At 41.2% G+C, this 26,244-nt stretch overlaps 1 protein-coding gene and 7 pseudogenes across 7 annotated transcripts in view; all 8 read left to right on the top strand.

The window, feature by feature from the left end:
* LOC146326833 (protocadherin alpha-C2-like) overlaps nucleotides 1-26,244 on the top strand; it is a 199,833-nt gene that overhangs the window by 90,116 nt on the left and 83,473 nt on the right. Inside the window, exon 1 of one of the 7 annotated variants that reach the window (XM_084719159.1) lies at nucleotides 23,768-26,190. The exons of the other annotated variants lie outside the window; for them this stretch is intronic. Within the exon in view, the coding sequence (XP_084575285.1) occupies nucleotides 23,815-26,190 (2,376 nt within the window). The 5' untranslated portion in view covers nucleotides 23,768-23,814. Of the gene's footprint in view, nucleotides 1-23,767; nucleotides 26,191-26,244 lie in introns of those variants that run through there. 7 annotated transcript variants of the gene reach the window in all.
* Nucleotides 9-3,356, top strand: LOC146326842 (protocadherin alpha-10 pseudogene; annotated as a pseudogene).
* On the top strand, nucleotides 3,366-6,713 carry LOC146326841 (protocadherin alpha-10 pseudogene; annotated as a pseudogene).
* LOC146326840 (protocadherin alpha-10 pseudogene) lies at nucleotides 6,723-10,138 on the top strand (annotated as a pseudogene).
* On the top strand, nucleotides 10,247-12,637 carry LOC146326839 (protocadherin alpha-8 pseudogene; annotated as a pseudogene).
* Nucleotides 13,469-16,930, top strand: LOC146326838 (protocadherin alpha-8 pseudogene; annotated as a pseudogene).
* LOC146326837 (protocadherin alpha-10 pseudogene) lies at nucleotides 16,942-19,332 on the top strand (annotated as a pseudogene).
* On the top strand, nucleotides 20,037-22,718 carry LOC146326836 (protocadherin alpha-10 pseudogene; annotated as a pseudogene).

The following is a 26,244-nucleotide window of genomic DNA, read 5'->3' as shown; positions in this document are numbered from 1 at the left end:
AGAAATGCTTAAATATTTGTTAGGGATGTTTCTCCCGTCATCTTGATGTCGTGGTTGTTGTAGCATGTGAGCAAGATTTCTTACATGTTCTTACTTGATGTATGGAATAATGAATTTTCCGGGCAGGACGAGCTCTGTGTGGATATATCTGTTGGTCGTGCTGTTGGATTGTTACTGGGAAGTGGTGTCTGAGCAGCTCTCTTATTCTGTCTCAGAGGAGGTAAATCTGGGAACTGCTGTCGGAAATATCGCTAAAGATCTGAACATCAATGTCCAGGATTTGGAGTCCCGCATGTTTCAGATCGTTGCTGGATCAAAGACGAAATATTTCGAGGTAAACCTAAAGACTGGTGTCCTGTACGTGAATGAGAGAATAGATCGAGAGGAACTCTGCAGCGAGGAGCCCAAATGTTCCCTCAGCGTAGAAGCAGTTATTAATAATCCATTAAAACTGTATCGGATTGAAATTATAATCTTAGATGTGAATGACAACTCTCCATCATTTCTAAGAACGTCACAGGTAATCAACATCAGTGAGAGCACAGCAGCAGGGACTAAATTTCCTCTGCATCCTGCTGACGACGCAGATGTTGGTAAAAATACTGTAAATACCTACAAGCTGAGCCAAAATGAACACTTCTCTCTCGCCACACATAAAGGGGAGATTGTATCTCCCGAATTAGTGCTCCAGAAAGTTTTGGACAGAGAAAAACAGTCTGTCATTCGGCTAATATTAACTGCCATTGATGGAGGAAGCCCTGCTAAATCTGGTAGCATGACTATAATAGTGAATGTGTTGGACATTAATGATAATGCTCCTATTTTTAGTCAAACTCTGTACAAAGCCAGTGTGTATGAGAATGTAAAAATAGGAACATCGATAATAACATTAAATGCAACTGATTTAGATGCAGGAGCAAATGGAAAAGTATTCTATTCATTCAGTGAAGTAGGACGAGGGAAGCAAACTGAAAACCGGGACTGGTTTGCCATAGATGAAAAAACAGGCACTGTAACAAATAAAAAGAATATCGACTTTGAAGAAAATAATGCTTTTGAGATTCGAGTACAAGCCAGTGATGGGGCCTCTTCTCCTCTTACCTCAAACGCCAAATTATTGATTGAAGTTTTAGACATAAATGACAATGCCCCTCAAATTTCAGTTACGTCGCTGTTAAATGCGGTCAAAGAAGATGCGTCCATTGGCACCGCTATTGCACTTGTTTCAGTACTTGATAAAGACGGAGGTAAAAATGGGATTGTGCACAGTACAATTACCAACAATGTCCCCTTTAAATTAGAGTCAAATTATAAGAATTATTATTCTTTGGTGGTGGACGGTCCTCTTGACAGAGAAAGTGCATCTCAATACAACATCAGCATCACTGCTACAGATGAGGGCAGCCCCCCATTATCAAGCACGAGCGTTATTAATATACATGTCTCAGATGTGAATGATAACAAACCTCGATTCACACAAAACATCATCAATGTCTTTGTGAAAGAAAACAGTCCAGTAGGAGCAGTTATAAAAACAGTATCAGCAATCGATGCCGACATCGATCAAAATGCTCAGGTGACTTATTCACTGTTGCAAAGTAATAGTGACTCATTGCCTTTTTCCACAATGGTCAACATCAACTCAGAGACTGGAGATATAGTCAGTCTGCAGTCTTTTAACTATGAGGAATTAAAAACGTTTCAGTTTAAAGTTCAGGCCACAGACTCTGGTGTTCCTCTGCTCAGCAGCAACGTAACTGTCAACGTTTTAATTCTGGATGAAAATGACAATAATCCAACTATTCTCGCGCCATATTCTGAACACGGCTCCGTCAACAGTGAGACCATCCCCTATTCTGCTGAAGCGGGATACTTTGTGGCAAAGATCAGGGCTGTAGACGCAGATTCTGGATACAATGCGCTGCTTTCTTATCACATGTCTGAGCCAAAAGGAAACAACCTCTTCAGGATTGGAACCAGCACCGGAGAAATCAGGACTAAGAGGAGAATGAGTGACAATGACCTGAAAACTCACCCCTTGGTGGTGTTGGTTTCTGATAACGGAGAACCCTCCCTGTCAGCTACTGTGTCTATTGAGGTGGTGGTGGTTGAGAGCACAGCTGACATCCAGACTCAGTTCAGACATGTGCCCATAAAGGACGACAGTTTCTCTGATTTAAACCTGTATCTGCTGATCGCCATTGTGTCGGTGTCAGTCATCTTTCTGCTGAGCCTCATCAGTTTAATAGCTGTCAAATGTCACAGGACAGACGGCAGTTTCAGCAGGTACAGCGCCCCAATGATCACCACCCACCCTGACGGGAGCTGGTCTTACTCCAAATCTACTCAGCAGTATGACGTGTGTTTCAGCTCAGACACCCTCAAGAGTGACGTAGTGGTTTTCCCTGCACCGTTTCCGCCTGTAGATGCTGAACTCATCAGTATTAACGGAGGAGACACTTTTACCAGAACTCAGACTTTACCCAACAAAGAAAAGGTAAGAACATAGTTATATAAAGTACACATTGCATTTTCTGTCAGAGATTTAGGTACAATATGGCAAAATTTACAAAGACCATTCTGAATCATGATGAAATCATTACCAAGTAACACGTAAATTATCAAGACTAACAATTCAGTGGCTTAGAGTGCAGCTTGCTGTTCGTTTGATATAATTATAAACTTTAGACATTTTTGGTTGCTGATTCGCATTCTCTGTGGTTCGCTATCCGTGGTGCTGAACGCAACTTTTTAAACTTGCGTGATTATACACAGAGCATGATGTAAAACAAAACATTGTTGAAATACATGTGTTGTAAAATACACTAACATATATCTTTCATAATAAGGTGAATAATATATTACAGTTCCCATAAAATATCATCAAGAAAAGTCTGAAAAGTTGACTTCACAGTCGACTTTCTCTTTTTTTTTTAGAAAAAAAAGTGTGTTTCAGCATGCCCACCCAGAATATCTGGCTGTCACACTTATGAGGCCATTCCTTATGGATTCAGTTAATTTCTTAAATCAGCTGTATTTAAGAATATATAGGACTTCAGTCAAAATCATGACTTATACCTATTGGTCGGCTAAACCTTCATGTTTGTTATTTCACCTCTTTTTTTTCAATCTCTTCATGTTTAAGGAGATTTGGAGAATGTTTTCACTTTCAAATGTATTATATTGGCTATAGCATGTAGGAATGACTTTTGTCCACACGGGGACACTGTAGACCATCACATCTGGACGTTCTCTTCGGTGGCTCGGGGCTCCTCCCTGTTTCAGCGGATGATCTATCTGTGTGCTTTGTTAAAGAGAGCGCGGACGACAAAGGACGGCTGCCTAATTTGCTCTGAAAGAAATGCTTAAATATTTGTTAGGGATGTTTCTCCCGTCATCTTGATGTCGTGGTTGTTGTAGCATGTGAGCAAGATTTCTTACATGTTCTTACTTGATGTATGGAATAATGAATTTTCCGGGCAGGACGAGCTCTGTGTGGATATATCTGTTGGTCGTGCTGTTGGATTGTTACTGGGAAGTGGTGTCTGAGCAGCTCTCTTATTCTGTCTCAGAGGAGGTAAATCTGGGAACTGCTGTCGGAAATATCGCTAAAGATCTGAACATCAATGTCCAGGATTTGGAGTCCCGCATGTTTCAGATCGTTGCTGGATCAAAGACGAAATATTTCGAGGTAAACCTAAAGACTGGTGTCCTGTACGTGAATGAGAGAATAGATCGAGAGGAACTCTGCAGCGAGGAGCCCAAATGTTCCCTCAGCGTAGAAGCAGTTATTAATAATCCATTAAAACTGTATCGGATTGAAATTATAATCTTAGATGTGAATGACAACTCTCCATCATTTCTAAGAACGTCACAGGTAATCAACATCAGTGAGAGCACAGCAGCAGGGACTAAATTTCCTCTGCATCCTGCTGACGACGCAGATGTTGGTAAAAATACTGTAAATACCTACAAGCTGAGCCAAAATGAACACTTCTCTCTCGCCACACATAAAGGGGAGATTGTATCTCCCGAATTAGTGCTCCAGAAAGTTTTGGACAGAGAAAAACAGTCTGTCATTCGGCTAATATTAACTGCCATTGATGGAGGAAGCCCTGCTAAATCTGGTAGCATGACTATAATAGTGAATGTGTTGGACATTAATGATAATGCTCCTATTTTTAGTCAAACTCTGTACAAAGCCAGTGTGTATGAGAATGTAAAAATAGGAACATCGATAATAACATTAAATGCAACTGATTTAGATGCAGGAGCAAATGGAAAAGTATTCTATTCATTCAGTGAAGTAGGACGAGGGAAGCAAACTGAAAACCGGGACTGGTTTGCCATAGATGAAAAAACAGGCACTGTAACAAATAAAAAGAATATCGACTTTGAAGAAAATAATGCTTTTGAGATTCGAGTACAAGCCAGTGATGGGGCCTCTTCTCCTCTTACCTCAAACGCCAAATTATTGATTGAAGTTTTAGACATAAATGACAATGCCCCTCAAATTTCAGTTACGTCGCTGTTAAATGCGGTCAAAGAAGATGCGTCCATTGGCACCGCTATTGCACTTGTTTCAGTACTTGATAAAGACGGAGGTAAAAATGGGATTGTGCACAGTACAATTACCAACAATGTCCCCTTTAAATTAGAGTCAAATTATAAGAATTATTATTCTTTGGTGGTGGACGGTCCTCTTGACAGAGAAAGTGCATCTCAATACAACATCAGCATCACTGCTACAGATGAGGGCAGCCCCCCATTATCAAGCACGAGCGTTATTAATATACATGTCTCAGATGTGAATGATAACAAACCTCGATTCACACAAAACATCATCAATGTCTTTGTGAAAGAAAACAGTCCAGTAGGAGCAGTTATAAAAACAGTATCAGCAATCGATGCCGACATCGATCAAAATGCTCAGGTGACTTATTCACTGTTGCAAAGTAATAGTGACTCATTGCCTTTTTCCACAATGGTCAACATCAACTCAGAGACTGGAGATATAGTCAGTCTGCAGTCTTTTAACTATGAGGAATTAAAAACGTTTCAGTTTAAAGTTCAGGCCACAGACTCTGGTGTTCCTCCGCTCAGCAGCAACGTAACTGTCAACGTTTTAATTCTGGATGAAAATGACAATAATCCAACTATTCTCGCGCCATATTCTGAACACGGCTCCGTCAACAGTGAGACCATCCCCTATTCTGCTGAAGCGGGATACTTTGTGGCAAAGATCAGGGCTGTAGACGCAGATTCTGGATACAATGCGCTGCTTTCTTATCACATGTCTGAGCCAAAAGGAAACAACCTCTTCAGGATTGGAACCAGCACCGGAGAAATCAGGACTAAGAGGAGAATGAGTGACAATGACCTGAAAACTCACCCCTTGGTGGTGTTGGTTTCTGATAACGGAGAACCCTCCCTGTCAGCTACTGTGTCTATTGAGGTGGTGGTGGTTGAGAGCACAGCTGACATCCAGACTCAGTTCAGACATGTGCCCATAAAGGACGACAGTTTCTCTGATTTAAACCTGTATCTGCTGATCGCCATTGTGTCGGTGTCAGTCATCTTTCTGCTGAGCCTCATCAGTTTAATAGCTGTCAAATGTCACAGGACAGACGGCAGTTTCAGCAGGTACAGCGCCCCAATGATCACCACCCACCCTGACGGGAGCTGGTCTTACTCCAAATCTACTCAGCAGTATGACGTGTGTTTCAGCTCAGACACCCTCAAGAGTGACGTAGTGGTTTTCCCTGCACCGTTTCCGCCTGTAGATGCTGAACTCATCAGTATTAACGGAGGAGACACTTTTACCAGAACTCAGACTTTACCCAACAAAGAAAAGGTAAGAACATAGTTATATAAAGTACACATTGCATTTTCTGTCAGAGATTTAGGTACAATATGGCAAAATTTACAAAGACCATTCTGAATCATGATGAAATCATTACCAAGTAACACGTAAATTATCAAGACTAACAATTCAGTGGCTTAGAGTGCAGCTTGCTGTTCGTTTGATATAATTATAAACTTTAGACATTTTTGGTTGCTGATTCGCATTCTCTGTGGTTCGCTATCCGTGGTGCTGAACGCAACTTTTTAAACTTGCGTGATTATACACAGAGCATGATGTAAAACAAAACATTGTTGAAATACATGTGTTGTAAAATACACTAACATATATCTTTCATAATAAGGTGAATAATATATTACAGTTCCCATAAAATATCATCAAGAAAAGTCTGAAAAGTTGACTTCACAGTCGACTTTCTCTTTTTTTTTTAGAAAAAAAAGTGTGTTTCAGCATGCCCACCCAGAATATCTGGCTGTCACACTTATGAGGCCATTCCTTATGGATTCAGTTAATTTCTTAAATCAGCTGTATTTAAGAATATATAGGACTTCAGTCAAAATCATGACTTATACCTATTGGTCGGCTAAACCTTCATGTTTGTTATTTCACCTCTTTTATTTCAATCTCTTCATGTTTAAGGAGATTTGGAGAATGTTTTCACTTTCAAATGTATTATATTGGCTATAGCATGTAGGAATGACTTTTGTCCACACGGGGACACTGTAGACCATCACATCTGGACGTTCTCTTCGGTGGCTCGGGGCTCCTCCCTGTTTCAGCGGATGATCTATCTGTGTGCTTTGTTAAAGAGAGCGCGGACGACAAAGGACGGCTGCCTAATTTGCTCTGAAAGAAATGCTTAAATATTTGTTAGGGATGTTTCTCCCGTCATCTTGATGTCGTGGTTGTTGTAGCATGTGAGCAAGATTTCTTACATGTTCTTACTTGATGTATGGAATAATGAATTTTCCGGGCAGGACGAGCTCTGTGTGGATATATCTGTTGGTCGTGCTGTTGGATTGTTACTGGGAAGTGGTGTCTGAGCAGCTCTCTTATTCTGTCTCAGAGGAGGTAAATCTGGGAACTGCTGTCGGAAATATCGCTAAAGATCTGAACATCAATGTCCAGGATTTGGAGTCCCGCATGTTTCAGATCGTTGCTGGATCAAAGACGAAATATTTCGAGGTAAACCTAAAGACTGGTGTCCTGTACGTGAATGAGAGAATAGATCGAGAGGAACTCTGCAGCGAGGAGCCCAAATGTTCCCTCAGCGTAGAAGCAGTTATTAATAATCCATTAAAACTGTATCGGATTGAAATTATAATCTTAGATGTGAATGACAACTCTCCATCATTTCTAAGAACGTCACAGGTAATCAACATCAGTGAGAGCACAGCAGCAGGGACTAAATTTCCTCTGCATCCTGCTGACGACGCAGATGTTGGTAAAAATACTGTAAATACCTACAAGCTGAGCCAAAATGAACACTTCTCTCTCGCCACACATAAAGGGGAGATTGTATCTCCCGAATTAGTGCTCCAGAAAGTTTTGGACAGAGAAAAACAGTCTGTCATTCGGCTAATATTAACTGCCATTGATGGAGGAAGCCCTGCTAAATCTGGTAGCATGACTATAATAGTGAATGTGTTGGACATTAATGATAATGCTCCTATTTTTAGTCAAACTCTGTACAAAGCCAGTGTGTATGAGAATGTAAAAATAGGAACATCGATAATAACATTAAATGCAACTGATTTAGATGCAGGAGCAAATGGAAAAGTATTCTATTCATTCAGTGAAGTAGGACGAGGGAAGCAAACTGAAAACCGGGACTGGTTTGCCATAGATGAAAAAACAGGCACTGTAACAAATAAAAAGAATATCGACTTTGAAGAAAATAATGCTTTTGAGATTCGAGTACAAGCCAGTGATGGGGCCTCTTCTCCTCTTACCTCAAACGCCAAATTATTGATTGAAGTTTTAGACATAAATGACAATGCCCCTCAAATTTCAGTTACGTCGCTGTTAAATGCGGTCAAAGAAGATGCGTCCATTGGCACCGCTATTGCACTTGTTTCAGTACTTGATAAAGACGGAGGTAAAAATGGGATTGTGCACAGTACAATTACCAACAATGTCCCCTTTAAATTAGAGTCAAATTATAAGAATTATTATTCTTTGGTGGTGGACGGTCCTCTTGACAGAGAAAGTGCATCTCAATACAACATCAGCATCACTGCTACAGATGAGGGCAGCCCCCCATTATCAAGCACGAGCGTTATTAATATACATGTCTCAGATGTGAATGATAACAAACCTCGATTCACACAAAACATCATCAATGTCTTTGTGAAAGAAAACAGTCCAGTAGGAGCAGTTATAAAAACAGTATCAGCAATCGATGCCGACATCGATCAAAATGCTCAGGTGACTTATTCACTGTTGCAAAGTAATAGTGACTCATTGCCTTTTTCCACAATGGTCAACATCAACTCAGAGACTGGAGATATAGTCAGTCTGCAGTCTTTTAACTATGAGGAATTAAAAACGTTTCAGTTTAAAGTTCAGGCCACAGACTCTGGTGTTCCTCCGCTCAGCAGCAACGTGACTGTCAACGTTTTAATTCTGGATGAAAATGACAATAATCCAACTATTCTCGCGCCATATTCTGAACACGGCTCCGTTAACAGTGAGACCATCCCCTATTCTGCTGAAGCGGGATACTTTGTGGCAAAGATCAGGGCTGTAGACGCAGACTCTGGATACAATGCGCTGCTTTCTTATCACCTGTCTGAGCCAAAAGGAAACAACCTCTTCAGGATCGGAACCAGCACCGGAGAAATCAGGACTAAGAGGAGAATGAGTGACAATGACCTGAAAACTCACCCCTTGGTGGTGTTGGTTTCTGATAACGGAGAACCCTCCCTGTCAGCTACTGTGTCTATTGAGGTGGTGGTGGTTGAGAGCACAGCTGACATCCAGACTCAGTTCAGACATGTGCCCATAAAGGACGACAGTTTCTCCGATTTGAACCTGTATCTGCTGATCGCCATTGTGTCGGTGTCAGTCATCTTTCTGCTGAGTCTCATCAGTTTAATAGCTGTCAAATGTCACAGGACAGACGGCAGTTTCAGCAGGTACAGCGCCCCAATGATCACCACCCACCCTGACGGGAGCTGGTCTTACTCCAAATCTACTCAGCAGTATGACGTGTGTTTCAGTTCAGACACCCTCAAGAGTGACGTAGTGGTTTTCCCCGCACCGTTTCCACCTGTAGATGCGGAGCTCATCAGTATTAACGGAGGAGACACTTTTACCAGAACTCAGACTTTACCCAACAAAGAGAAGGTAAGGAAATATGTATATCAGCTGCTATTTTTACTTGTACTGAGTAGAGAATTAGTTTCAACATGGTGCAGTGTTGTTTAGCTTATTCTAAAAAAAACATAGGTCTGTGCTGCATAGTGGTGAAAAAGCCGTCATGGTATTCAGGCGGACTCCGTTATTCAATTAAGACGCAATTACTATCAGGTAAAATCAACCAGTGTTATTGAGCTTCTAGTTTCATATTGTAGACTGCAGCATGCCGATAATTCTTTCAAACTTCTGTGCTTTGTCTCTGCTACGCATTCACTATGTGAATCGCTATCCGTGGTGCTGAACAAATCTTTTTTTAACTTGCTTGAAATACCCAGAATATGACGCAAAACGTTATTAAAATGCAGTTCATTTTAAATATCACTGGAACATATCTTTGGCAATGAATATTAAACAATGTGTTTATTACCTAATAAAAACCATAACTCTTGATCAAATGTTAACAATCGACTTGCTGTTAAAGGAAAAAAAAACATACAACCACAAAGTGTATTGCTGTGTTTCGATATCAAATAACTGCCTGAAACCATGAAGAGCTTTTTGCTTGAAAATTCAGTTAATTTCTAAGAGAGGCTGTGTTTAAAAGAACACGTCCGTCATATACTGTGCATTTTAGTCAAAATTATGTTGAACGTTCTTATTTATGATTTAAGCTGTTGACTTTTGCACCTGCTTCATGTTCAAAGTGAACTGACAATGTTCTTTACTTCACAAAATATTGTTTGATGAAACATGTAGCCATGACATTTGTCCACACGGGGACACTGTAGACCATCACATTTGGACGTATTGTTTGGTGGCGCGGGGCTCCTCCCAGATTCAGCGGATGATGTATCTGTGGGCTTTGTTGCAAAGAGAGCTCGGACGACAAAGGACGACCGTCTTGTTGGATCGTGAAAATGCTTAAACAATTCTTTTGAATATTTCTTCCGTCATTTCGATCTCCTGGTTGTTGTAAAATATCACCCAGAGTGGCCTTCATGTTCTTTCTCGATGTATGGAATAATGAATTTTCCGGGCAGGACGAGCTCTGTGTGGATATATCTGTTGGTCGTGCTGTTGGATTGTTACTGGGAAGTGGTGTCTGAGCAGCTCTCTTATTCTGTCTCAGAGGAGGTAAATCTGGGAACTGCTGTCGGAAATATCGCTAAAGATCTGAACATCAATGTCCAGGATTTGGAGTCCCGCATGTTTCGGATCGTTGCTGGATCGAAGAGAAAATATTTCGAGGTAAACCTAAAGACTGGTGTCCTGTACGTGAATGAGAGAATAGATCGAGAGGAACTCTGCGGCGAAGAGCCCAAATGTTCCCTCGTCATAGAAGCAGTTATAAATAACCCACTGAAACTCTATCGGATTGAAATTATAATCTTAGATGTGAATGACAATTCGCCGTCATTTCTCAGCACGTCGCAGATAATCGACATTGGTGAGAATACAGCAGCAGGGGCTAAATTCCCTCTGCATCCTGCTGATGATGCAGACGTCGGCAAAAATACTGTAAATACCTACAAGCTGAGCCAAAATGAACATTTCTCTCTCGCTGCAAATAAAGGAGAGAGTGGAACTGTCGAATTGCTACTTCAGAAAGTTTTAGACAGAGAAAAGCAGTCTGTGATCCAACTCATACTGACTGCCATTGATGGAGGAACGCCGGCGAAATCAGGCAGTATGACTATAATAGTCAATGTGTTGGACATTAATGATAACCCTCCAGTTTTCAGTCAAACTCTGTACAAAACCAGTGTGTTTGAAAATGTGAAGATAGGTACATCGATAATAACACTGAATGCTACTGATTTAGATGCAGGACAAAATGGACGAGTATTTTATTCATTCAGTAAAGTAGGCCGAGGGAAACAAACTGATCTCTTTGCCATAGATGAAGACACAGGGATCGTAACAAATAAAAAGATTATCGACTTTGAAGAAAATAATGCCTTTGAGATTCGAGTACAAGCCAGTGATGGAGCTTCTTCTCCTCTCACTTCACATGCCAAATTATTGATTGAAGTTTTAGACATAAATGACAATGCTCCTGAAATTTCAGTCACGTCACTAGTAAATGCTGTCAAAGAAGATGCGTCCATTGGCACCGCCATTGCCCTTGTTTCAGTACTTGATAAAGACGGAGGTAAAAATGGGATGGTGCACAGTAAAATTACCAACAATGTCCCCTTTAAATTAGAGTCAAATTATAAGAACTACTATTCTTTGGTGGTGGACGGTCCACTTGACAGAGAAAGCGCATCTCAATACAACATCAGCATCACTGCTACAGATGAGGGCAGCCCCCCATTATCAAGCACGGGCGTTATTAATATACATGTCTCAGATGTGAATGATAACAAACCTCGATTCACACAAAACATCATCAATGTCTTTGTGAAAGAAAACAGTCCAGTAGGAGCAGTTATAAAAACAGTATCAGCAATCGATGCCGACATCGATCAAAATGCTCAGGTGACTTATTCACTGTTGCAAAGTAATAGTGACTCATTGCCTTTTTCCACAATGGTCAACATCAACTCAGAGACTGGAGATATAGTCAGTCTGCAGTCTTTTAACTATGAGGAGTTAAAAACGTTTCAGTTTAAAGTTCAGGCCACAGACTCTGGTGTTCCTCCGCTCAGCAGCAACGTGACTGTCAACGTTTTAATTCTGGATGAAAATGACAATAATCCAACTATTCTCGCGCCATATTCTGAGCACGGCTCCGTTAACAGTGAGACCATCCCCTATTCTGCTGAAGCGGGATACTTTGTGGCAAAGATCAGGGCTGTAGACGCAGACGCTGGATACAATGCGCTGCTTTCTTATCACCTGTCTGAGCCAAAAGGAAACAACCTCTTCAGGATCGGAACCAGCACCGGAGAAATCAGGACTAAGAGGAGAATGAGTGACAATGACCTGAAAACTCACCCCTTGGTGGTGTTGGTTTCTGATAACGGAGAACCCTCCCTGTCAGCTACTGTGTCTATTGAGGTGGTGGTGGTTGAGAGCACAGCTGACATCCAGACTCAGTTCAGACATGTGCCCATAAAGGACGACAGTTTCTCTGATTTAAACCTGTATCTGCTGATCGCCATTGTGTCGGTGTCAGTCATCTTTCTGCTGAGTCTCATCAGTTTAATAGCTGTCAAATGTCACAGGACAGACGGCAGTTTCAGCAGGTACAGCGCCCCAATGATCACCACCCACCCTGACGGGAGCTGGTCTTACTCCAAATCTACTCAGCAGTATGACGTGTGTTTCAGCTCAGACACGCTCAAAAGTGACGTAGTGGTTTTCCCTGCACCGTTTCCACCTGTAGATGCTGAGCTCATCAGTATTAACGGAGGAGACACTTTTACTCGGACTCAAACTTTACCCAACAAAGAAAAGGTAAGAACATAGTTATATCAAGTACTCAGTGTCGTTTTTTGTAGAGAATTAGTTACGACATGGCCGAATTCACAGAGATTCTTCCTCAAAATGAAAATGGAATTGAAATTGATTAGTTACTTGTTCCAACAAGTAACTGACTTGTTCCAACAAGTAACTAATCAAGGTTAATGACTTAATAGTTTAATGTTGTAGACTACAGCTTGTTGTTCATTTGCTGATGCTTTTTTCTGTCTGTTTCTCTGCACGGGTCGCTATCCGTGCTGCTGAACGCAACTTTTAAACTTACATCCCTATACATCCCTGATCATGATAGAGAACAAAACGCTGTTGAAGTGCATGAGCTTATAGAATACATTTACACATAACTTTGGTAGTTACAGTTGAGTTATACATAACAGACTCCATATCAAGAAAACGCATTTGATTTACTATCAGTTGACTTTCTCTTTACAAGAACAGTCAGACTGTATTTCTGGATTCCATACCAATAAACTCACTGCCACTCTTATATGGCTTTTGGTCAAAGATTCAGTTAATTCCTAAAAAACGCGATATGTAAAACGTTTCACCTGCACAATGTCAGGGTAATACCTGCACAGAACGCTCTTGTTTATTATTTGACATTTTGATTCTTATATTTTCTTCATATTTAAAGAGGACTGAGGATGTTTTCTTCTTCCAAATGTTAAGTGTGATGTAGCATGCAGACATGTCTTTTGTCCACATGGGGACACTGTAGACCATCACATTTGGACGTTCTCTTTGGTGGCGCGGGGCTCCTCCCAGATTCAGCGGATGATGTGTCTGTGGGCTTTGTTGCAAAGAGAGCTCGGACGACAAAGGACGACTGTCTTGTTTGCTCGTGAAAATGTTGAAATATTTGTTTGGAATATTTCTTCCTTCATCTTAATCTCGTCATTGGTGGAACGTTTTTCGCAGATTCGCTTACATGTTCGTTCATGATGTATGGAATAATGAATTTTCCGGGCAGGACGAGCTCTGTGTGGATATATCTGTTGGTCATACTGCTGGATTGTTACTGGGAAGTGGTGTCTGAGCAGCTCTCTTATTCTGTCTCAGAGGAGGTAAATCTGGGGACTGCTGTCGGAAATATCGCTAAAGATCTGAACATCAATGTCCAGGATTTGGAGTCCCGCATGTTTCAGATCGTTGCTGGATCAAAGACGAAATATTTCGAGGTAAACCTAAAGACTGGTGTCCTGTACGTGAATGAGAGAATAGATAGAGAGGAACTCTGCAGCGAGGAGCCCAAATGTTCCCTCAGCGTAGAAGCAGTTATTAATAACCCCTTAAAATTGTACCGGATTGAAATTACAATCTTGGATGTAAATGATAATTCACCATCATTTCTCAGCAAGTCACAGATAATAAACATTACAGAGATTACAGCAGCAGGGGCTAAATTTCCTCTGCATCCTGCTCACGATGCCGACGTTGGCAAAAATACTGTAAATACCTACAAGCTGAGTCAAAACGAACACTTCGCTCTCGCCACACATAAAGGAGAAAGAGAAACTGTCGAATTGCAGCTCCAGAAAGTGTTAGACCGAGAAAAGCAGTCTGTGATCCGACTCATACTGACTGCTATTGATGGAGGAACACCAGCGAAATCAGGCAGTATGACTATAATAGTCAACGTGTTGGACATTAATGATAATGCTCCTATATTCAGTCAAACTCTGTATAAAGCCAGTGTGTATGAAAATGTCAAGATAGGTACATCAATAACAGTGCTAAATGCTACTGATTTGGACGCAGGGCCAAATGGACAGGTGTTTTACTCATTCAGCGAAGTAGGAAGAGGGAAAAAAACAGATCTTTTTGCTATAGATGCAAAAACAGGGACAGTAACAAATACAAAAAATATCGACTTTGAAGAAAATAATGCTTTTGAGATTCGAGTACAAGCCAGTGATGGAGCATTTTTCCCGATGACCTCACATGCCAAATTATTGATTCAAGTTTTAGACGTCAATGATAATGCCCCTGAAATTTCAGTCACGTCACTATTAAATGCGGTCAAAGAAGATGCGTCCATTGGCACCGCCATTGCACTTGTTTCAGTACTTGATAAAGATGGAGGTAAAAATGGGGTGGTGAACTGTAAAATTTCCAATGATGTTCCGTTTAAATTGGAGTCAAACTATAAGAACTACTATTCTTTGGTCGTGGACGGTCCACTTGACAGAGAAAGTGCATCTCAATACAACATCAGCATCACTGCTACAGATGAGGGCAGCCCCCCATTATCAAGCACGAGCGTTATTAATGTTCATGTCTCAGACATCAATGACAACAAACCTCTATTTACAGAAAACATCATCAATATCTATGTAAAAGAAAATAGTCCAATAGGAGCAGTTATTAAAACAGTTTCAGCAATCGATGCTGACATTGATCAAAATGGTCAGGTGAGTTATTCATTGTTACAAAGTAATAGTGACTCATTGCCTTTTTCCACAATGGTAAACATCAACTCAGAGACTGGAGATATAGTCAGTCTGCAGTCTTTTAACTATGAGGAGTTAAAAACATTTCAGTTTAAAGTTCAGGCCACAGACTCTGGTGTTCCTCCGCTCAGCAGCAACGTGACTGTCAACGTTTTAATTCTGGATGAAAATGACAATAATCCAACTATTCTCGCGCCATATTCTGAACACGGCTCCGTTAACAGTGAGACCATCCCCTATTCTGCTGAAGCGGGATACTTTGTGGCAAAGATCAGGGCTGTAGACGCAGACTCTGGATACAATGCGCTGCTTTCTTATCACCTGTCTGAGCCAAAAGGAAACAACCTCTTCAGGATCGGAACCAGCACCGGAGAAATCAGGACTAAGAGGAGAATGAGTGACAATGACCTGAAAACTCACCCCTTGGTGGTGTTGGTTTCTGATAACGGAGAACCCTCCCTGTCAGCTACTGTGTCTATTGAGGTGGTGGTGGTTGAGAGCACAGCTGACATCCAGACTCAGTTCAGACATGTGCCCATAAAGGACGACAGTTTCTCTGATTTAAACCTGTATCTGCTGATCGCCATTGTGTCGGTGTCAGTCATCTTTCTGCTGAGCCTCATCAGTTTAATAGCTGTCAAATGTCACAGGACAGACGGCAGTTTCAGCAGGTACAGCGCCCCAATGATCACCACCCACCCTGACGGGAGCTGGTCTTACTCCAAATCTACTCAGCAGTATGACGTGTGTTTCAGCTCAGACACCCTCAAGAGTGACGTAGTGGTTTTCCCTGCACCGTTTCCGCCTGTAGATGCTGAACTCATCAGTATTAACGGAGGAGACACTTTTACCAGAACTCAGACTTTACCCAACAAAGAAAAGGTAAGAACATAGTTATATGAGGTACTCATTGTAGTTTTTTTCTGCAGAGAATTAGTTACGACATGGCCGAATTTACAGAGATTCTTCTTCAAAATGAATATGGAGTTGGAATTGATTAGTTACTTGTTACAACAAGCAACTAATCAGGGTTAATGTTGTAATGTTTTAATTTTGTAGACTATAGGTTGGTGTTCATTTAGTGATGTTTTTTTTGTCTGTTTCTCTGCACGGGTCGCTATCCGTGGTGCTGAACGCAACTTTTAAACTTACATGATATACATCCCTGATCATGATAGAGAACAAAACACTGTTGAGGTGCATGAGCTTTTCAAATACATTTAAACATGTCCTTGGTAGTTACAGTTGAGTTATACATTACAGACTCCATATCAAGAAAACGCATTTGATTTACTATCAACAGTTGACTCTCTCTTTACAAGAACAGTCAGACTGTATTTCTGGATTCCATACCAATAAACTCACTGCCACTCTTATATGGCTTTTGGTCAAAGATTCAGTTAATTCCTAAAAAACGCGATATGTAAAACGTTTCACCTGCACAATGTCAGGGTAATACCCGCACAGAACGTTATTGTTTATTACTTGACATTTTGATTCTTATATTTTCTTCATATTTAAAGAGGACTGAGGATGTTTTCTTCTTCCAAATGTTAAGTGTGATGTAGCATGTAGACATGACTTTTGTCCACATGGGGACACTGTAGACCATCACATTTGGACGTTCTCTTTGGTGGCGCGGGGCTCCTCCCAGATTCAGCGGATGATGTGTCTGTGGGCTTTGTTGCAAAGAGAGCTCGGACGACAAAGGACGACCGTCTTGTTTGCTCGTGAAAATGTTGAAATATTTGTTTGGAATATTTCTTCCTTCATCTTAATCTCGTCATTGGTGGAACGTTTTTCGCAGATTCGCTTACATGTTCGTTCATGATGTATGGAATAATGAATTTTCCGGGCAGGACGAGCTCTGTGTGGATATATCTGTTGGTCATACTGCTGGATTGTTACTGGGAAGTGGTGTCTGGGCAGCTCTCTTATTCTGTCTCAGAAGAGGTAAATCTGGGGACTGCTGTCGGAAATATCGCTAAAGATCTGAACATCAATGTCCAGGATTTGGAATCCCGCATGTTTCAGATCGTTGCTGGATCAAAGACGAAATATTTCGAGGTAAACCTAAAGACTGGTGTCCTGTACGTGAATGAGAGAATAGATCGAGAGGAACTCTGCGGCAATGAACCAAAATGTTCACTCAGCGTAGAAGCAGTTATTAATAACCCATTAAAACTGTACCGGATTGAAATTACAATCTTGGATGTGAATGATAATTCTCCTTCATTTCTAAGTACGTCTCAAGTAATAAATATTACAGAGAACACAGCAGTAGAGACTAAATTCCCCTTGAAACGAGCTCATGATGCAGACGTTGGAAAAAATGCTGTAAACACCTACAAGCTGAGTCAAAATGAACACTTTTCTCTAGTTACACACAAAGGACAGAGTGTGACTGTTGAATTACTGCTCCAGAAAGTTTTAGATAGAGAAAAACAATCCGTGATTAGACTAATACTGACTGCCATTGATGGAGGAAGCCCTGCCAAATCAGGCACTATGGTCATTATAATCAATGTCTTGGACAGCAATGATAACCCTCCTGTATTCAGTCAAACGCTGTATAAAGTCAGTGTGTATGAGGACGTAAAAGTAGGTACATCTATAGTAGCAATAAATGCTACTGATTTAGATGCAGGTCACAACGGACAAATATCGTATTCCTTTATTGAATTAGACCAGGGTAAACAAGCTGACCAATTCTCTATCGATGAAAAAACTGGGACTGTAATAATTACGAAGAATATCGACTATGAAGAAAATAATGCTTTTGAGATTAGAGTACAAGCCAGTGATGGGGCTTCTTCTCCTCTCACTTCACATGCCAAGTTATTGATTGAAGTTTTAGACGTCAATGACAATGCCCCTGAAATTTCAGTCACGTCACTATTAAATGCGGTCAAAGAAGATGCGTCCATTGGCACCGCTATTGCACTTGTTTCAGTACTTGATAAAGACGGAGGCAAAAATGGGATGGTGCACAGTACAATTACCAATAATGTCCCTTTTAAATTAGAGTCAAATTATAAGAATTATTTTTCATTGGTGGTGGACGGTCCACTTGACAGAGAAAGTGCATCTCAATACAACATCAGCATCACTGCTACAGATGAGGGCAGCCCCCCATTATCAAGCACGAGCGTTATTAATGTTCATGTCTCAGACATCAATGATAACAAACCTCTATTTACACAAAACATCATCAATGTCTATGTGAAAGAAAACAGTCCAGTAGGAGCAGTTATAAAATCAGTTTCAGCAATTGATGCCGACATCGATCAAAATGGTCAGGTGAGTTATTCATTGTTACAAAGTAATAGTGACTCATTGCCTTTTTCCACAATGATAAATATCAACTCAGAGACTGGAGATATAGTCAGTCTGCAGTCTTTTAACTATGAGGAATTAAAAACGTTCCAGTTTAAAGTTCAGGCCACAGACTCTGGTGTTCCTCCGCTCAGCAGCAACGTGACTGTCAACGTTTTAATTTTGGATGAAAATGACAATAATCCAACTATTCTCGCGCCATATTCTGAACACGGCTCCGTTAACAGTGAGACCATCCCCTATTCTGCTGAAGCGGGATACTTTGTGGCAAAGATCAGGGCTGTAGACGCAGACTCTGGATACAATGCGCTGCTTTCTTATCACCTGTCTGAGCCAAAAGGAAACAACCTCTTCAGGATCGGAACCAGCACCGGAGAAATCAGGACTAAGAGGAGAATGAGTGACAATGACCTGAAAACTCACCCCTTGGTGGTGTTGGTTTCTGATAACGGAGAACCCTCCCTGTCAGCTACTGTGTCTATTGAGGTGGTGGTGGTTGAGAGCACAGCTGACATCCAGACTCAGTTCAGACATGTGCCCATAAAGGACGAGACTTTCTCTGATTTAAACCTGTATCTGCTGATCGCCATTGTGTCGGTGTCAGTCATCTTTCTGCTGAGTCTCATCAGTTTAATAGCTGTCAAATGTCACAGGACAGACGGCAGTTTCAGCAGGTACAGCGCCCCAATGATCACCACCCACCCTGACGGGAGCTGGTCTTACTCCAAATCTACTCAGCAGTATGACGTGTGTTTCAGTTCAGACACCCTCAAAAGTGACGTAGTGGTTTTCCCTGCACCGTTTCCACCTGTAGATGCTGAACTCATCAGTATTAACGGAGGAGACACTTTTACCAGAACTCAGACTTTACCCAACAAAGAAAAGGTAAGAACATAGTTATATGAAGTACACATTGTAGTTTTTTTCTGTAGAGAATTAGTTACGACATGGCCGAATTTACAGAGATTCTTCTTCAAAATGAATATGGAGTTGGAATTGATTAGTTACTTGTTACAACAAGTACAACAAGTAACTAATCAGGGTTAATGTTGCAATGTTTTAATGTTGTAGACTACAGCTTGCTGTTCATTTGCTGATGTTTTTTTGTCTGTTTCTCTGCACGGGTCGCTATCCGTGGTGCTGAACGCAACTTTTAAACTTGCCTGACCCATATCCCTGATCATGATAGAGAACAAAACACTGTTGAAGTGCACAAGCTTTTCAAATACATTTACACATAACTTTGGTAGTTACAGTTGAGTTATACATTACAGACTCCATATCAAGAAAACGCATTTGATTTACTATCAACAGTTGACTCTCTCTTTACAAGAACAGTCAGACTGTATTTCTGGATTCCATACCAATAAACTCACTGCCACTCTTATATGGCTTTTGGTCAAAGTTTCAGTTAATTCCTAAAAAACGCGATATGTAAAACGTTTCACCTGCACAATGTCAGGGTTATACCTGCACAGAACGTTATTGTTTATTATTTGACATTTTGATTCTTATATTTTCTTCATATCTAAGGAGGACTGAGGATGTTTTCTTCTTCCAAATGTTATTAAGTGTGATGTAGCATGCAGACATGTCTTTTGTCCACATGGGGACACTGTAGACCATCACATTTGGACGTTCTCTTAGGTGGCGCGGGACTCCTCCCAGATTCAGCGGATGATGTGTCTGTGGGCTTTGTTGCAAAGAGAGCTCGGACGACAAAGGACGACTGTCTTGTTTGCTCGTGAAAATGTTGAAATATTTGTTTGGAATATTTCTTCCTTCATCTTAATCTCGTCCTTGGTGAAACGTTTTTCGCAGATTCACTTACATGTTCTTTCTCGATGTATGGAATAATGAATTTTCCGGGCAGGACGAGCTCTGTGTGGATATATCTGTTGGTCGTGCTGTTGGATTGTTACTGGGAAGTGGTGTCTGGGCAGCTCTCTTATTCTGTCTCAGAGGAGGTAAATCTGGGGACAGCTGTCGGAAATATCGCTAAAGATCTGAACATCAATGTCCAGGATTTGGAGTCCCGCATGTTTCAGATCGTTGCTGGATCAAAGACGAAATATTTCGAGGTAAACCTAAAGACTGGTGTCCTGTACGTGAATGAGAGAATAGATCGAGAGGAACTCTGCGGCAATGAACCTAAATGTTCCCTCACCGTAGAAGCAGTTATTAATAACCCCTTAAAATTGTACCGGATTGAAATTACAATCTTGGATGTAAATGACAATTCACCGTCATTTCTCAGCACGTCCCAGACAATTAACATAAGTGAAAGCACAGCAGCAGGTGCAAGATTTCCCCTACAACGAGCTCACGATGCCGACGTCGGTAAAAATACTGTGAATACCTACAAGCTGAGCCAAAATGAACACTTCTCTCTCGATACACACAAAGGAGATAGTGTAACTGCTGAATTACTGCTTCAGAAAGTTTTAGACAGAGAAAAACAATCAGTGATCCGACTCATACTGACTGCCATTGATGGTGGAACTCCTGCGAAATCAGGCACAATGGTCATTATAGTCAATGTCTTGGACATTAATGATAACCCTCCTGTATTCAGTCAAAGGCTGTATAAAGCCAGTGTGTATGAAAATACCAAAATTGGAACATCGATAATAACCCTGAATGCTACTGATTTAGATGCAGGACAAAATGGACAAATATTTTACTCCTTTAGTAAAATTGACCGCGTGACCAAAACGGATCTGTTTGCCATAGATGAAAAAACAGGGACAGTAACAAACACAAAGAACATCGACTTTGAAGAAAATAATGCTTTTGAGATTAGAGTACAAGCCAGTGATGGAGCTTCCTCACCGATGACCTCACATGCCAAATTATTGATTGAAGTTTTAGACGTTAATGACAACCCTCCTGAAATTTCAGTTACATCTTTGTTAAACAGCGTGAAAGAAGATGCGTCCATTGGCACCGCTATTGCACTTGTTTCAGTACTTGATAAAGACGGAGGGAATAATGGGATGGTGAACTGTAAAATTTCAAACAATGTTCCTTTTAAATTAGAGTCAAATTATAAGAATTACTATTCGTTGGTCGTGGACGGTCCACTTAACAGAGAAAGTGCATCTCAATACAACATCAGCATCACTGCTACAGATGAGGGCAGCCCCCCATTATCAAGCACGAGCGTTATTAATGTTCATGTCTCAGATGTGAATGATAACAAACCTCGATTCACACAAAACATCATCAATGTCTATGTGAAAGAAAACAGTCCAGTAGGGGCAGTTATAAAAACAGTATCAGCGATCGATGCTGACATCGATCAAAATGCTCAGGTGACCTATTCATTGTTACAAAGTAATAGTGACTCATTGCCTTTTTCTACAATGATAAATATCAACTCAGAGACTGGAGATATAGTCAGCCTGCAGTCTTTTAACTATGAGGAATTAAAAACGTTCCAGTTTAAAGTTCAGGCCACAGACTCTGGTGTTCCTCCGCTCAGCAGCAACGTGACTGTCAACGTTTTAATTTTGGATGAAAATGACAATAATCCAACTATTCTCGCGCCATATTCTGAACACGGCTCCGTTAACAGTGAGACCATCCCCTATTCTGCTGAAGCGGGATACTTTGTGGCAAAGATCAGGGCTGTAGACGCAGACTCTGGATACAATGCGCTGCTTTCTTATCACCTGTCTGAGCCAAAAGGAAACAACCTCTTCAGGATCGGAACCAGCACCGGAGAAATCAGGACTAAGAGGAGAATGAGTGACAATGACCTGAAAACTCACCCCTTGGTGGTGTTGGTTTCTGATAACGGAGAACCCTCCCTGTCAGCTACTGTGTCTATTGAGGTGGTGGTGGTTGAGAGCACAGCTGACATCCAGACTCAGTTCAGACATGTGCCCATAAAGGACGACAGTTTCTCTGATTTAAACCTGTATCTGCTGATCGCCATTGTGTCGGTGTCAGTCATCTTTCTGCTGAGTCTCATCAGTTTAATAGCTGTCAAATGTCACAGGACAGACGCCAGTTTCAGCAGGTACAGCGCCCCAATGATCACCACCCACCCTGACGGGAGCTGGTCTTACTCCAAATCTACTCAGCAGTATGACGTGTGTTTCAGCTCAGACACCCTCAAGAGTGACGTAGTGGTTTTCCCTGCACCGTTTCCACCTGTAGATGCTGAGCTCATCAGTATTAATGGAGGAGACACTTTTACCAGAACTCAGACTTTACCCAACAAAGAGAAGGTAAGATTACAAAATGCATTTGCATTCAAACAAACAAACATCTGTTAAGATATTCATTGTACATTTTACGAAATGAGATTTAACCTAATTCCTCCCAATGTACCACAGAAATGTTCTTTCACAAACCAATTAGCTTATTTAATTGAAACAAAGCCCACATATAATTAGATTCATAATTAGATTTTCATGTTTGACTGGAATCTGGGGAGCTTTGATTGACATTATTGTCTTTAATGTTGCTTTCATTTACGAAAGTGTGAACCCGTTCTTAACCTCATTGTGGTTTGCGTTACAACAAGTTAGATACACGCAGCGTTCAATCTGTTCATTTACTTGCAAGATTTGAAATATAATCTATTTTGTAATGAGTCGTAGAGTTATGTAAGACTTTCTCTTTTGTTAAGAGATAACACATTGCTGAGCTGTTGCTGAAATTAGTTAAAGTTCAACATATGAACAGCATCATAAACAGAGACAATTAATTGTGATAGTTTGTATGTTTGCTAATTTGAGAATCCTACTGTTGTTTGTATGGCAAGGAAAGTCCTCGACGACGTGCCTTGTTGTTTAAATAGTATTATTTTCAAGAAGGTTAAACAATTCACTGTTGTGTTACGCCTGGCATGTATTTTACTTTGGATCAACCATTTTTACTATTCATTGACTCGTCTCTGATGTGCTTTGAATACCCACTGAAGCGTCACCATCAAACTCTGTCCATGGTTCTGAAATGTGGTGGTTACACTTGCTCCATTTTAAGGCTATTTAAGTGCACTCAGTAATGAAGGGGAATGCCATTTTTGTCGTTTATCGCTGACACAAATAACTGAAATCATGATGACTTCTCGCAGAAAAATAGTGTTGGACTGTATTTATTTCAGAGCGCTGTAGTTACGTCAAATGGCCATGAGGAGACACTATAGACCGTAACACTGTCAGCAGGTCGCTGATGTGTAGAGGCCCCTCCCACATTAAAAGGATCATCATTTTGCCAGTGCTTTGTTGGAATGAGAGGCAGGGCGACGGAGCATGGATATGGAAAATATATCGACAAAAAATTCGATCTTTGAAGCGATAGTTTCGTCTTAAAGGTACAGGGCGCGTTGATATAAGGATATATGCTTTGTTCACGTTGTATGGAATTATGCATCGGCCGGGAAGAACGACTTCCATCGGGATATATCTAGTGCTTGTTGTCTTGGAGTATAACTGGGGAGCGGTGTCTGCGCAGCTCTCCTATTCCGTCTCAGAGGAGGTAAACCTGGGGACTTCTGTTGGAAATCTCGCCAAGGACCTAAATCTTAATGTACAGGATTTGGAGTCACGTATGTTTCAGATCGTTGCTGGATCTAAGAGAAAATATTTCGATGTAAATTTGAAGTCCGGTTTTCTCTATGTCAGTGAAAGAATAGACAGAGAGGAGCTCTGTGCGAAAGCTACGAAATGCACAATAAATGTAGAGGCTGTGATTAATAATCCTCTGAAACTTTACCGTATTGAAGTTAATATTGTTGACGTAAATGATAATCCACCCTCTTTCAGTGCGAAAACACAAACTATCGATATAGCAGAGAGCATATTACCGGGAGCTACATTCCCTGTGCTGTCAGCCTACGATGCCGATGTAGGGAAAAATAGTATTAACACATACAAGCTGAATCCCAATGAATATTTCTCTTTAGCGGTGCATAAAGGAGAAAGTGTGTCAGCTGAGCTAGTTCTTCAGAAATCATTAGACCGAGAGAAACAGGCTTTAATTAAACTCACGCTGACTGCTGTAGATGGAGGAACACCTGCAAAATCAGGCACTTCAGAAATCGTCATTAATGTCTTGGACATAAACGATAATATCCCGACGTTTACCAAAACACTGTACAAAACAAGTATTGCAGAAAATGCACCACTTGGCAGTACAGTAGTAGCTGTGACTGCCACTGACGCTGATCAGGGGACAAACAAAGAAATAGTATATTTTCTAAATTCGAAAGATCAGGACCATGTGTTGGACATTTTTGAAATTGATTCAGAAACAGGAATAATAACAGTTAAAGGAAAAATCGACTTTGAAACGAATCCTGCCTTTGAAATTCGTGTGCAGGCTGCAGACAAAGGCCAGCCTCCGTTAACAGCCCAGTGTAAAGTACTAGTGGAGGTGGTGGATATGAATGACAATGCGCCTGACATCACGGTGACGTCACTGCTCAGTACCGTGAAGGAGAACGCTGAAATTGGTACTGCTATTGCACTTGTTTCAGTTCTTGACAGAGATGGGGGCAAAAACGGTGAAGTCAAATGTGAGATCTTGAATTCGGTTCCCTTTAAATTAGAGACAAACTATAAAAACTATTATTCTTTAGTTATTGGTGGACCTCTAGACAGGGAACAAATTTCCCACTATAATATCACTATAAAAGCTACAGATGAAGGCACGCCCCCTCTCTCTAATACCAGCTGGGTTGTTATTCAGGTTTCTGACGTAAATGACAATACACCTCGGTTTTCAGAGACTGTAATTAATGTGTATGTGGAAGAAAACATGCCAGTTGGGAAGGTCCTGAAAACAGTATCTGCAACAGATGACGACATTAGTGAAAATGGTCAGTTGAGCTATTCACTAGTCAGTGATAATAACACAGTGCGGTTATCTACAATGATAAACATCAACTCAGAGACTGGAGATATAGTCAGCCTGCAGTCTTTTAACTATGAGGAGTTAAAAACGTTTCAGTTTAAGGTTCAGGCCACAGACTCTGGTGTTCCTCCGCTCAGCAGCAATGTGACTGTCAACGTTTTAATTCTGGATGAAAATGACAATAATCCAACTATTCTCGCGCCATATTCTGAACACGGCTCCGTTAACAGTGAGACCATCCCTTATTCTGCTGAAGCGGGATACTTTGTGGCAAAGATCAGGGCTGTAGACGCAGACTCTGGATACAATGCGCTGCTTTCTTATCACCTGTCTGAGCCAAAAGGAAACAACCTCTTCAGGATCGGAACCAGCACCGGAGAAATCAGGACTAAGAGGAGAATGAGTGACAATGACCTGAAAACTCACCCCTTGGTGGTGTTGGTTTCTGATAACGGAGAACCCTCCCTGTCAGCTACTGTGTCTATTGAGGTGGTGGTGGTTGAGAGCACAGCTGACATCCAGACTCAGTTCAGACATGTGCCCATAAAGGACGACAGTTTCTCTGATTTAAACCTGTACCTGCTGATCGCCATTGTGTCGGTGTCAGTCATCTTTCTGCTGAGTCTCATCAGTTTAATAGCTGTCAAATGTCACAGGACAGACGGCAGTTTCAGCAGGTACAGCGCCCCAATGATCACCACCCACCCTGACGGGAGCTGGTCTTACTCCAAATCTACTCAGCAGTATGACGTGTGTTTCAGCTCAGACACGCTCAAGAGTGACGTAGTGGTTTTCCCTGCACCGTTTCCACCTGTAGATGCTGAGCTCATCAGTATTAACGGAGGAGACACTTTTACCAGAACTCAGACTTTACCCAACAAAGAGAAGGTAAGAACATTAGTATTACCTAGTACGTCTTATTAGTACCTTTCATATATGACG

Source organism: Lutjanus erythropterus, chromosome 5 (genome assembly GCF_056507025.1).
Source record: "Lutjanus erythropterus isolate fLutEry1 chromosome 5, fLutEry1.hap2, whole genome shotgun sequence".
NCBI lineage: Eukaryota > Metazoa > Chordata > Actinopteri > Lutjaniformes > Lutjanidae > Lutjanus > Lutjanus erythropterus.
Note: the sequence above shows the minus strand (reverse complement) of the source record. Positions and strands in the feature narration are given on the sequence as shown.